At 27.6% G+C, this 14,533-nt stretch overlaps 1 protein-coding gene across 1 annotated transcript in view; it reads left to right on the top strand.

The window, feature by feature from the left end:
- The window catches only part of LOC100198859 (ubiquitin carboxyl-terminal hydrolase 34), a 195,646-nt gene that overhangs the window by 116,220 nt on the left and 64,893 nt on the right, over window positions 1–14,533 (top strand). The window contains exons 32-39 of the mRNA XM_065805242.1: window positions 352–551; window positions 1,558–2,034; window positions 3,381–3,463; window positions 6,752–6,821; window positions 7,342–7,428; window positions 11,453–11,527; window positions 12,411–12,559; window positions 13,054–13,102. Coding sequence (XP_065661314.1) covers window positions 352–551; window positions 1,558–2,034; window positions 3,381–3,463; window positions 6,752–6,821; window positions 7,342–7,428; window positions 11,453–11,527; window positions 12,411–12,559; window positions 13,054–13,102 — 1,190 coding nt within the window. The remainder of the gene's footprint in view (window positions 1–351; window positions 552–1,557; window positions 2,035–3,380; window positions 3,464–6,751; window positions 6,822–7,341; window positions 7,429–11,452; window positions 11,528–12,410; window positions 12,560–13,053; window positions 13,103–14,533) is intronic.

The raw sequence follows: 14,533 nt of genomic DNA on the forward strand, positions 1-14,533 counted from the left end.
TGTTATGCTAGAATTTTCAAAAATTTAAAAAATACTTTTTAAAAATACTGTAAATGGTATGATAAATGGTTAGACTGGAGATGGTGAGGATAAATGGTGACAAACTTATTTAATAAAAACTTTGGTTTATGTCGTCATTGCAACTAGAAATTAAATGACAATTTTCAAATGTTAAAACATTTTTAATAAAATAATCTACTTAAACTATCCATAAACTACATTGATACAACATAGATAACATAGATAGACAACATAGATAGAATTTATTTGCAATCTATTAATTAAGAAGCATTTTATTACCATTGCGTTCCTGATCAACTTTTTAACCTGATTTTAAAATTTTTTTTATAGATCCTGATGACAATCCAAATCACTGGTATAATCTAGCAGGGGTAGTTGTTCACACAGGCACTGCTGATGGTGGTCATTACTATAGTTTCATTCGTGACAGATGTTCAAAAGAAAATAATTGGTATTTATTTAACGATGCTGAAGTAAAAACATTTGACCCTATGCAAATTGCTGCAGAATGCTTTGGAGGCGAAATGACAGTAATATTTATTTACTAATAAACTAAAATTACCATTATTAATTTAAGGTATTTTATGTGTCTATATTTTTTTAAGGATCTTTTAAGTAATATAAAATCTCTTTATTAACATTGTCATTTTTTTTATTAGCATTGTCATATTTTTGTTATATTTGATGCAGGGAATCTGCGGTCCTTGAGCTAGACTGAGGAATGAAAGCCCACAGAGAAATATGAAACATTTCTATTAAAAAAACTTTTTATATAAAAGAAGATAAGTTATAAAAACAAAGAAAAGCAGATGTTCAGAATAAACACAGATTTATTTTAAGAAGAAAAATTAAAAGCATTTTTTACTAGGATTTTTTTTCTATGACTATTATAACTATTAGTGAAAGAGGATACCACCCCTCACCTCAACATGAAATGTGAACATCATACATCAGTGAACAAGCCCCACCCTTTGATAAGTTACAAGTCTAAGTTATCATTTTTTGACCTGTTTTAATTTGTTAACTTGTGATTTATTAAAGCTTGCAATATTTATTCCATAATTATGTTATAAATCTATGGGTATATTATTAATGCAGATAAATTTGCATACATAATCTTTTGATGTGAATGATAAATAAATGATAAATAATCTACAACTTCTACATAACTTTAATCTGTGTTTATTTTATTTCAATTTCTTGTTGTTTTAACTTACAATTGTTTTGTTAACATTATCTCACATGATCACATGATCTACTATAGTTTGTTTTAACATTGTCTCACATGATCATTATCTACTATAGTTTCTTTTAACATTGTCTCACATGATCGCATGTGAGACAATGTTAAACACTATAGTTTGTTTGATGATCACACTATAGTTTGTTTTAACATTGTCTCACAATGGTCACATGATCTACTATAGTTTTATTTTTCATTTTATGCTATTACTATTCTTTTTTTTGCTTTTTTTTTTATTTACTTCTGTTTTATATTTTATCATTTTGGAAAGATAAAAGTTGATTTTTTTTTAGACAAAAACATTTGATGCAATGACTGAGAAGTATATGGATTTTTCATTTGAAAAAACGCATAGTGCATACATGCTCTTTTATGAACACAGTGAAATGGATAAAGAGATTCAAACAAGTCACATTAATTTACCTAAAGATCTACAAGAGATGATTAGTGAAGACAACCATCAGTTTCTGCAAGATAAACTTGTATTTGAACCAAATTATTTTAGTTTTTTATGGCAGTTTTGTAATAATATCCCTAAAACTTTATCCGTTTCAGTTACCTTTCATGTTACAAAGTTAGCCATCTCTTTTTTGCTTGAAACTCTTGTTCATTCTCGTGAAAAACCTCATATAAAAAATTGGGTAGAACTTATAGTGAATGGTTTTGATAATTCACAAAGTGCATGTGAATGGTTCTTAGACTCTATGACACAGGATGATTGGTGGCTTCAGCAGATGTTTGTGAAATGTCCTGCTCAACATCTTCGACAAGTAAATTTACATATATATTTATTGTTTTTAGTATTAAAAGTTAACTTTTAAGCATATATCAAACTTTAAACTTTTGTATATTTGTTCTAATATAAAATGAAGAATTCTTTTATAAATGCTATGATCAAAGGCTAAAAGAAAATTTAAAAAAATTGATTCTAACTTTTGGTTGTAGTTAAACAGTTTTTTATTTTATGATTTTTAAAAGGCTAGGTATTTCTACAGGCATGTTTGCATTTTTTTAAAAGAAATTTCACAAGACACAATTTTAAAGATATTAAGAAGTTATGGGCTATAGAAATGTGGTTTTATGATTCTATCATTATTTGTGTTTTTTTTTTTAAGAAAATATGAACAAGAAATTTTAAATATGGATAACTCTATGTCAAATCTGCAGAAAAACCAAAAAAAAGCATCTCATAATTTAGATTTTACTAATTTTTATATATGTTATAGGGTTTATGAAAACTAGGAAAACCTGAAAGTTCGAACCTCCAACTCCTTATGATTCTTGAGATATTTAGGTTTCAATTTTTTTATTTAAGCTGAATCAGAAATTTTTGCAATATGCTTTTTTCGATATAAGGATTTTCAATATATCGATGCATTTTCAAATCTATTTTTAAAGAGGCCAATTTTTTTCATCAGCAAAAACATTTTTTTTCTTTTGCAGTTAGTTAAGGACATATTGAACTTTAATTTTTTTTTGCAAAATGGAGATGTTTTGAAAGGGTTGTTTTTTTATTGGCTCCATCAATGTTGACTTTTATTGATTTTGTAACAATATTTTTTAGTAAATGACTGATTTTCAATGTTTAATAAAATTTAATAACATTGAAATAAAATAATTTAATATTTATTGTCATTAGAAGTAAATTTGATTAGCTTTCTAACCATGGGTTATTACCCAATCTTCATTTGATTATATCACCTTAGCGAGCTGTATCAAAAAAGCAACTTCAATAAAGCAAAACCAGTTTTTTTTAATTTAAATTTGTAATATCAAATACAGGTATTATTGAAACTACAAATCACAAAAGACAAAAGATTTTGGGATTTTTTTATCTATAGTGTAAGCTCTTAATTAGCCTTGTTTCATCCAAATTTAAGCCAATGTTTGATTTTTAGCCACCCTGCGTCCCACTGTGTTGTCTTTATATGCTTGGTGTGTGTGTGCACACGTGTGCATGTGAACATAAAGTTGATCATGACATTTTTAGGTATTATGGGTGGAAAAAAAAAGATAAAAATATTTTTAAAAAATAGATTCACAAAATATGTTTGAGATTACCTATAATAATCATTTGAAATAATAGTATTTGAAAAAATGTTTTTTTAATATTTAGATGTTTGGTCACTTGTGTTTAATTCCGATAAAAAATTTGAGATCTTCTCAAGTATATTTTTATACAATGAGCACAGAAGAAGGGTAAGTTCTAAAGGTTTTATTTGTTATTTTTCAGCAAATAGTATTTAGGAAAATTATATAGGATTGCACTTTACATTAGTTTTAAAAAAAGAAAGTCTATTTATAAAGATATACACACAGATATATATATATATATATATATATATATATATATATATATATATATATATATATATATATATATATATATATATATATATATATATGTATATATATATATATATATATATATATATATACAGTGGGGTGCAAAAAAAAAGCCGAACATACTAACATTTTTTCTTGATTTTAAGTATATAATGTATAAGGAAGCAAAACTAAAAAATTAGGTGTGGTAGTGAAAAACCTTGGACAGAAAAGGTATGTTTGTATATACACTAATATTTATTTAAATAAAATACATTTTAGATAACAACTAACATAAATAGAAATTGGAAAAATTATTAAAGCTGCTGAACAAGGAGAGTCTCACAGAAGCATTAAAAAATGTTTCAAAAGACAAAACTCAACTATTAGTAAATTGGTGAAGAAATATAAGCACTTTGGTATAAGCTGAAAGGTCTGTTGGATCTGGTAGAAAGTCTAAAACATCAAAAAAGGAAGATCACTATATTCTTAATGCCGTCAAAAAAGATCCTAAAATCTGTTCTGAGATGAAACTAGAATTGAACCTTTCTAATATCTCAAAATGGACAATATCTCGTCGAATAAAAGCATCAGGAGAGTTTTTTTGCAAATAAAAAAACTTTTTGTTAGTGAAATCAATCGCAAAAAAAGATTAAAGTGGTGCATTGAGCACAAAGATTTGACATGTGAGCAATGGGCTAAAGTTATTTGGAGTAATGAGTCTTCTTTTGTGTTGCTCCATAATAGTCATTCTCACTGCTGGAAATTAATGGGGGAAAAGTTCAACCCGCAAACATACAAGGCAACCATTAAACATGACAAAAAGGTTATGGTTTGGAGTTGTTTTAGTGCACAAAGTTGGAAAGCTTTACCGGGTGGAGGGTACCATGGACCAGCATTTGTACCACAAAATCTTAGTTTATCAACTTGGACCAAGTACAGAAGAACTTTTCCCTAATAATGACTACATCTTTCAACAAGATAACGATCCCAAACATACAGCACTATTGAAGAAAAGATATCTATAATCAAAATTAATACCAGTTATGTCTTGGCCAGCACAATCTCCTGATTTAAATCCAATAGAAAATCTTTGGTCTATATTGAATAGAAAATTGCAAGATCGTTGGGCAACAAATGAAGATGAACTGTTCCAAATTCTTTTTGCTGGCTGGAATGCTTTACCAAATGACTTATTGAAAAGACTTGTAGATAGTATGCCTTCTAGATGCGCATGGTCAATTTAGAACTAATATAGCTAAAAAATACTTTACAAATCCTAATTTCTTTTCATTACATGTAATGTACAATAATATTATATACATTTCTTTAAAAATTGTCCTGAATTACTTTTATTATATAAGTTTAAGACATTTTTTAATGTTTTTTTTATCAAAAAATTGAGTGTGGCTTTTTTTTTGCACCCCACTGTATACGTATACACTGCGATCATTTTCTAAAGACACATGTAGAATTTACCGTGTTACAATGGTAATAAAATTGTTCTAATGGTACTTTTGAATAAGTAATGGTACTTTGATATAAGTATAAGTAAAAGTTCCAAATCAAGAAATTGCTAGAAGATTGAAGAGATCAGATCACATTATCCGTAATTTCTTGAAAAATCCAACAGATTATGCAACAATCAAGAAGCAAACCATAGAAATCTAAGGTTTCAGGCCGTGAAAAATGCAGAATTGTTCGACTTGCATCAAATTCATCAACAAGTTTGAAAACAATCAAGTCAGATTTGGATTTAAATGTTTGCAAGGAGATGATTAGGAAAGTTCTTAAAGACATTGTACAATCAAAAATGAATAAAGCACCAAATTTGAAGCCCGTTCACAAACAGAAACGGATAGAATTCGCACACGAAAACATGGCATGCGACTGGGAACAAGTAAGAAATTTTAGATTAAATTCTCATGAATACGAAAGATGTCTAAATAGCTGAATATTTTTGTTTTCAATACCAGGTGATTTTTCAGACAATAAGAAGTTTAATCTTGATGGGCCTGATGGTTTTGGGCTGTTTATGAATTCTAAAGCAAAGCATCTATACATTAGTAAATTGATGTGTAGTTGGCACAAAAAATCACAGTATATACAATTTTAGGCAAACAATTCATTTGATGCCTGACTGAAATGTTTATTCCAGTACCTAAAAAAATATTCCTGGTACCCATGTGTTAGTACTTGATGTGCACAGCACACATGTTAGATACCAGGTTGCTCTTGATTTATTTATCGTATTCTTTAACCATTAACTGTTGGAGTCTAATGCCATATAAAACGGTTTGGTACCAAACTTTTAACAAAACACTAACTCACTACTATATACATATACTGCAGCAATTTTAAAATTCCTAAAATGCTTATTTTACAATTGAAACTCTTTAAATGTTTCACACCTCTATAACTTATTTAAATGTTTCACACCTCTATAACTTATTTAAATGTTTCACACCTCTATAACCTATTTAAATGTTTCACACCTCTATAACTTATTTAAATGTTTCACACCTCTATAACTTATTTAAATGTTTCACACCTCTATAACCTATTTAAATGTTTCACACCTCTATAACTTATTTAAATGTTTCACACCTCTATAACTTATTTAAATGTTTCACACCTCTATAACTTATTGGGGTATTTCAAAACTTATTTCTGAAAAATAAACAAAAGAAGAAATAAGATAAATAAAGTTTCAAAAATTGCCAAAATATTTCAACTACCAAAAGCCACTTAATCTATTTCTGTTCAATCTGTTTACAACTTCCACCAGCTTAAACTCAATTGTGTGAATCTACCCAATAAATAGTAATTTACCCACAAATGTCAATCTCAATCAATAATTGTAATAAATGCAAAAGCACATGTTAATCTGATTTTCAAGAGTTGAACTTCAAGAAAAATTGCTTTTGATCATTTAACAGAACAATGCAAAAAAATATCAGAGTTAGCACACCTAAACGAGAGAATATCTTAATTTACTCAAAATATTAAATATACTTAAAAAAGCAAAAATTTTAAAATCCTATGTGATTATGCTAGCTAAAAAAATATTGGCAATACTTTATGACGTGTTCTTTTATACTAAGAAAATGTAGAAACCAACACTTTATACTTTACCTTCTCAAAAAATTATTATATTTTCAGAATATCCGATGAGGACGATATTGGCTCTTGTTCACCAATCACAAGATTTATCAAAGCTATTTTGATACTAGTAAGTATATTTTCTTAATGTTTATTAAAAATTGTGTGCATCAAAATATCATGTTTATTTCTCTATCTAGATCTTATTAACTTGATAGATTTGTAAAAATCTAAGTAATTTATTGCTAATATACATTTGTATAAATAGTGTATAATTTGTATAAATATATTTGTCTATATGTATATTTTAATAACTTTTGTATGTTTATATTTATATGGATGAGAATGTAAAAATGTTCACTACCAAGAAAAAGTTTAAAAACTTTTATTGCATTCATTTTATATGAATACTTATCCTGCAAAAAGTATTTTACATAACAATAATAAAAAGGTTTTCTCATATCTATTTGTATCTCTGATAGAACACTCTCTCTGATGTAATTTTTATCTAAAATCATTCTTCTTTATTTATATCTCTTTATATGATGTATCTAGAAGCATTCTTCTCTATATCTCTGATCTCTTTATAATTTTTACTTGCAATTATATTTTATTAATAATTTATTTTATGCATTTGGTTAAATTTTCAGCTTGAAGATATTCCACGTGGTTATTGTAAAAATCTAGCTGAACTATTCCACTTTATGTATCAATTTCTATCCTTTGGTCATGAAGAGGTTTTATTTACTATAAAAAAATTTATTTTAATAATTGTTTTTATAAAAAATCTATTTTTTTTATAGAGAGGATTTTTTTTAATTTTTAGAATACCTGATTTATTTTACAGAATATTTGATAATATCATGAAGATATTTTAACAGAACTTTTATTTTGAAATAAAAGTTCTGTTAAAATATCTTCATTTTGTTCGAATTTCAGAGAAATTTTTTGATTTTTTTTAATACTAAATTTATAATTATAATTCCAACAACCATTTGTAAGCTAAGACATATTTTTAAACTATTTTATAAAATGCATTCATTAGAAGCCATTTAATGTATGATATTATGCGTTAAATGGCTTCTAATGATAGCATTTTATAAATAACTTTAAATAAATATTAAAATAAATTATAAATATAAATAATAAATTATAATAAATATTAAAAAATAACCTCCCTATTATTATAGTTTTTATGTTTTTATTTTAAATTGAACATTATGTTAAAAATATTGAACATGTTAAAATTATTGAACATTATGTTAAAATTATTGAACATTATGTTAGAATTATTAAACATTATGTTAAAAAAAGATGAACAAATAAATTGGTTGGTTGAATAAATAAATGTTCTTGACAAGGATGTTTAAGATATTTGTCATTATAAGATGTTTAAAATACTTGAAATTAATAAAAAAATGTTTAAGATGTTTGACATTACTAAAAAAAAAATTTCTTCGTATTTAGTAAAACTATACGAAGAAAAATTTTTATTATCATGTCAAATATCTTAAACATCTTTTTGTTTTGTTATTACTTAGTTTAATGCTTTTTTAAAGTTATTAAAAATTTTTTAGATGGTGTCTCACTAAAAATACTTATTCAAGGCAGACATTAAATGCATCTGGCTACTGTCTTAAAGAAGGCCTCCAAGGCAAAGACTTAAAAGGTAAACAGATTCTATCTGTTGACCAGCTTTAAAACTCTGTTTTATGGTTCTGAGGCTGGCTGGTAGTCAGGTTTCCTGAAATCTGTAGTAGCTCTCAGAGAAGATGATTTCATCAACAGCTCTAAAGTATCAGAGTATTAACAGTGCCATGTTACACATGGATGGTGTCCTTGTTCATATTTTTAGTGTGCTTTGTCAAGGCATTCAGAGCTCTTTGTTACAGCTTAGAGTTTATTAATAGTTATGAGGCATTTGCTTGAGCTAATAAATAGTATACTGTGTAATATCTGTGCCTTGAGTCAAGTTCTTTAACCATTTAAAAAAATGACTAGTATCAAAAACTATAAAATACAAAAAACCATCGTCATCACCAAGTTCTCTAATTTGATCATTCACTAATATTTGATCTAATAATATCTTCGAAGTAACTTTTTTTCTGTTGAGTTCTATCTCTTGCAAAGTTCTCCAGATCTACTTGCTCTCTGTGAAACTAATTTGAGTTCAGCTGTCTCATCTTGTGATCTTAGTATTGATGGTTATTTTTCTTTATTTTGTAAAGACTCCAATAGTCACATGCTTGGCCTGGGCATTTACATTCCTAAGAATTCACCTATTTGTCTGGAAACTAGCTTTGAATCCTCAGACTATTTTTTAATGTGTTTTTGTTTAGCACGACTTTACTTTATACCTTTCTCTTTGTTTTATATTGCTCTCCTTCATCTCAAGACTGCACTCTTTTTGATGTTATTTCTGATCAAATTGACCAAACCCTCTCTCTTTATTCTTCAGCCAATATCATCGTTGGTGGTGGCTTGGCTCTAGTGTCAGTGACTTACTGCAGGCGTTAAGGTGCACAAATTTTGCCTTTCTCAATTTCCAACACAAATAGTCAACTTTCCAACTTGCTTTCCAGACAATCGAAATTATTTATTCCTTAATCTTCGTGGGACTCATTCCTTAATTTTCGTGATGGGCTTTGGATAGAAATTTTTTGTCTTCCTACTGACAAATGTACTTCTTATGTAACTTCTTGAATTCAGGCTAACATGGAATTTTTTTATTTCCCTTCAACAATTTCAAGTCAAGCCTCACTCTTATGCATGATTTGCCTCTCATTGTGCTGCTGCAATTTTCAATTGTAATCATTTCTTCCATATCTATTGTCAAAATACTATTTCAATATCTTCCATATCTATCGCCTTCTACAGTTTGTGGTCCGGACAATATACCAGTTATCCAGAGCTTTCATCTATACTTTCAAAACTATTTAACAAGTGCTTATCAGAGTCTTGTTTTCCAGTCTGCTGGAAAGGATATTTGTTATCCCTATTTTTAAAAATTCTGGAGAGCGATCTGACTCGTCTAACTACCGTTCCATTAGTCTTCTTTCTATCATAAGCAAGGTTTTCAAGTCTTTAATTAAAAAACACTTAATCTCTATTCTTGAATCTAATAACTTACTTTCTGATCATCAATATGGGTTTCAATCTTTTTGTTCTACTGCTGATTTGTTAACAGTAATAACTGATAGCTTTTATTGTGCATTATTGTGCATGGCTATTATAGGGCTATTGCTCTTGACATTTCTAATGCCTCTGATGAAGTTTGGCATGCTAATCTTCTCCATAAGATTTCTTCTTACGGTGTATCTGGTAATATCTTTAAGATTGTTGAATCCTTCCTTACCGATCGTAATATAAAAGTTGTCCTCGATGGACAGCCTTTTTCTACATTTCCTATAACTTCTGGGGTTCCTCAAAAATACCTAGGCCCAATCCTTTTTTTGATTTACATTAGGGATCTCCCATAAATTCTCAGATGATCTAAGATGGCATTGTTTGCTGATGATAATACTATTTATTCTTCTCTTGATAAGAAGTCAACACTCTCTGATTGCTTGGAGGGAGCATTTGAGTTTAAAAAAGATCTCACTTCTGCTACAGAATGGAGCTCTCAGTGGCTGAACTTTAACTCAGATAAAACTCAATTTTTTTCAGCTAATTGTTATAGCAATAATCTAGATCTTCCTATATTTATGAATGGTAATGTACTCTATGAGTCATCTACCCTTTGTCTTTTAGGATTAACTCTTACTTTTGAAAAATTAGCATCTGCTAAGGTTGTACTTCTTTATCATGCTTGCCACTTTCTTATTCCGGATTCTACTCTTTATCTTTATAAATTTCAAATCTGTCCTTGTTTGAAGTTCTGTTGCCTTGGAGCGGATCTTCTAATGATGCCTTTTCTATTTTAGACAAGGTTCAAAAACGCATTGTAATGCATTGAAATTTGGACTTGCTCTTGCAACCAACCTTTTCTTGTGCCATCTACTAAACTTCATTTCTTGTATTACTTGTCATTGAATGAAGTCTCATCCTTTTTATTGTGACTGTTCTTATGTGCTCCAAAAATTTATTTTTGTTTAGTTTTTTTTCCTCCAACATCAGTTATTTGGAATTCACTCCTTTTATCTTGTTTTCCTGATTCATATAATTTCCAATCTTTAAGTTGTTTGTTAATTGTTATTTTGCTTTATAATCTTCATCACTTCTCTTCCATTAACTTCCAACTCTAATAGTGGTTGCTTGCAGCCTTGTTAGAAGTGATGATCTTTAAAAAAAACAAGAATGAACTAAGTAATAACAAAACGATTTTAACTTTTATATTTTATTTAATAACTACACACATGCACATACACACAAACACACACACACACACACTTACTCACCTACACATTTATCTTTGCGTACTTAGCCTTGCATAAAATACTTTCTCTCTCTCTGATTTATATTAGTACTGTTTTAGTATATTTTGTGTTATAGAATGTCAACTAAAGAAGAGTTTTTACAGAAAAATAATTTGAAAAAAAAAAAAAGAAGAATATTTATAAAAAAACTATTTTAGTCATATTAAAAGTTCCTCATACCTATACTTGCCCCAACCCTCAGTTGATGTTAGTACTGAAGGCCCTGTAGATAGCTATTTCAGTACAGTCTCATCAATGATGTTTCATACAAGGCTAGGTATGCATGATATTTTAATTTTATTTAAAAAAGAAACGCTATATACAACTTATTCTAATACTTTTTTAGTGTTCATTTTTACTGCAAATAGATGCCATAACAATGTTGGTTCAATTTTATAGTTGTCTAAAAGCAAATGAACCTGTAAGAACTTTATTTAAAAAAAAGTTGTGTTTATCTATATTTGCTTTTATTAAAAACTTATTTTATCTTGTAAATTATTACTAAATGAATAGAGAAACTTTTTTCTAAGGTAAATGAGTCAAAAGTTTAAAAATTGTTTAATTTTCACTCAAATAAATATTTAGCTACTTTATTCCTAGGAGTTTCTAATAAATATTGTGTTTGAATTGCAGGCATAGGTTTTTCGACATGTTGGTTGACTGCTTGACCATTATACGTTGACAGTTTTAATTGATAAGCTTTATTAGGATTCAATGACAGTTTAACTTAATAAGCTTCATTTCAGGCACCTTCCTTTTGTAAGTTTGTAAAAAGTCTCATATGAAATAAGTAATCTTGAAAGAGGGGTGTCTGAAATACACACATGTGTTATTCAAGGCCAATGCTATGAGGGGTAGAATGTGTGTGCATAAGGTGGCACTATCTCCTCCCTTATGTATACACTCTTTTTTTTTGCAAACCAGGATTTTTAGAAAAATAGTTAATTTTTTAATTGATTACCTGGCAAATTATGGTTGACAATTACATTCTATTTCTTTTCTTATTTTTAAGTGCATGCACACTTCTCTCTCCACCCCCACCTCATCTGTCAACTAATAGGAACTGTCATGGTTTTATTTTTAATTTATTTAAAAAAAAGTTGTTTAAAAACATTTAGATAATAACAAACACTTGTTAGTTGTGATAAATTAGAAAAACAACGCATTACAGTTTTGTATGCTATTTGAAGGCCCTCTCTCTTCCCCCTATGAGAATATATACTTTATGGACAACCCTATATTAGTGTTTTTAGATATTTTTGTTATAGAATTTAACATTTTAGTTATTTAATATTTTTATACAGTCAGAATCAATAGCTGAAGAAGAGGAAGAACTAGATTTAGAAGATGAAGATATATTGTCAATGTTTCCTGAGGATAAGTTTTATCCAAATGCATTAGAGAAAATGATTGGCTCAATTGCTTTGTTAGTAGAAGCTGCTAGGGATGGTCCGTAAGTTCAATTTTTTGTAGTAGATGCTAGGGATGAAACATAAGTTATATTATAGTTAAGTTTTTTGGTATAAGCTGTAGGGATAGTTCGTAAGTTAAATTTTTTAAGTAGAAGTACAACAGCATACTTACCAAATTATTTTCTTAATTTTTTTTTTCCTTTTTTTGTTTAAAAAAAAACACAGGAACTAGTAAGCATTGTTTTCATATAATTTTGGTTTGAGTAAAGTAATCTTTTTTTTTTTAATCTGATTTGAGGGACATTTTTTTTCTCTGATTCTGAATAATCAATTTTGATTTCATAGTGTTTTACTTGATTTTCTTCATTTTATTTTAAGGAATTATATTTGATTATAGAGTATTTCACTTGTTATTGTTTTTATTGCATTTACTTGCAGTTTTTGACTTTTAGTTCCACGAAATTATGTAGCATCTCACTAGTTTATTTTATTTCTTAGAAATTTGATATAGTGGATCAATTATTTTTTATTTTAGGGAACTACATTTATCTGATTCAGATTTACAGTGTTTTACATCAACAAAAGTATTTTCTCTTTATTTTTGTTTGAAAATCAATATTAAACTCTTTTATAATTTTCTAAGGCTTTGTTGTAAATTTTACTCATTTTTAAATGTAACAATAAGAAATTTCATTAAATCTGTAGAAATTACTTTAAATTAGTGGTCAACCAAACAGGAAGTATGCTAAAACCAAAATTTTGGGTATACAATTCCAATTTCAAAACGGACATTTTAGTAAATATTTTACCAAAACAAACATCAAAATTTCAGTAGCTTTTTATCCAAATATTGTGCGCGCTGCAATGATTAGTTTGTTTATGATTTTAATTTTTTTTAAAAGCCGACGAATGTTCACTATTTGCTAACTAAAAAATTAAATAATTGTTGAAGTATGGGTTTAAAATTCGTTTTGAAATGGTAAAATATCTTGTGAATTTTGCCAAAAAAACAAATTTTCTAAATTAAATAAGAATTAAAAATCGTTTGATTAAAGTTTTGTTTTTGGTAAAAAAAAGCAAAATTTTAATCAAATGATTTTATGAATTTAGTACTTTACTTTTATGAATTTGATAGAAAATAAAATTTTGTTTTCTACTAAATTCATAAAAGTATTTAAACCTGAATTTATAAAAGCAATTATATTTCTGTATCAGTTTGTATTTCTAGCCAAAACTAAAACTGAAACAGAATTTCATTTGATCACTGTTTTAAATCAATTGAAGCTAACATTCAACCACAATCAAAACAGTTTTGATTTAAATTAAAGATAATCTCGATGTAATAATCTTTTAAATAACAAATAATGAAATAATCATAAGTACACCTGTCATAATAAAATAATCATAAGAACTGCTGACTAATGCTTTAATTTATTCTAATAAGATAATGTTATTAGAATATAGCAATATGTCAACATGCTAATCAATGCTTTTTTGAAAACTAAAAAAGTCATGAAAATTCCTAAACTATTGAAAAAAAAATTTCAGGATTTTTTTTTTTTTGTGTGCATATTTACTTGTGTTTGAAATATTATAGTGGTAAAATATATTTTTACTTTTTTACTTGATAAACAGATAGAGTTTCATAGCAATGTCACTAAAATCTGTGAAACATCTTGTTTGCCTCTTTAATCAAAATACTGTTGACATTTTGTCATAATATCATATCTTCTTTGCTCTGATTGTGATTTTAAAAAATAGGTTGGAAAAGGCAGAACTATTTACAAAGAACTTTTCTTCAAATTCGACTCTTGAATCTTATGGCCATACTCTTTCTTCCATTCCATTTAATTAATTAGACAGGTTAACTCATTGTTAGACATTCTTTTTATCCCGCTCTTTCCGCTAAACTTGATCTTCTTTCCCATTATCAAAAAGTTGCATCTCTTTCTCTTTTCTACAAATACTATCAAAATACTGCTCAAAGGAGCTATCATCTCTAGTTCCATCAACTA

The sequence above is a fragment of the Hydra vulgaris genome, chromosome 09 (assembly GCF_038396675.1).
Source record: "Hydra vulgaris chromosome 09, alternate assembly HydraT2T_AEP".
Classification (NCBI taxonomy): Eukaryota; Metazoa; Cnidaria; class Hydrozoa; order Anthoathecata; family Hydridae; genus Hydra; species Hydra vulgaris.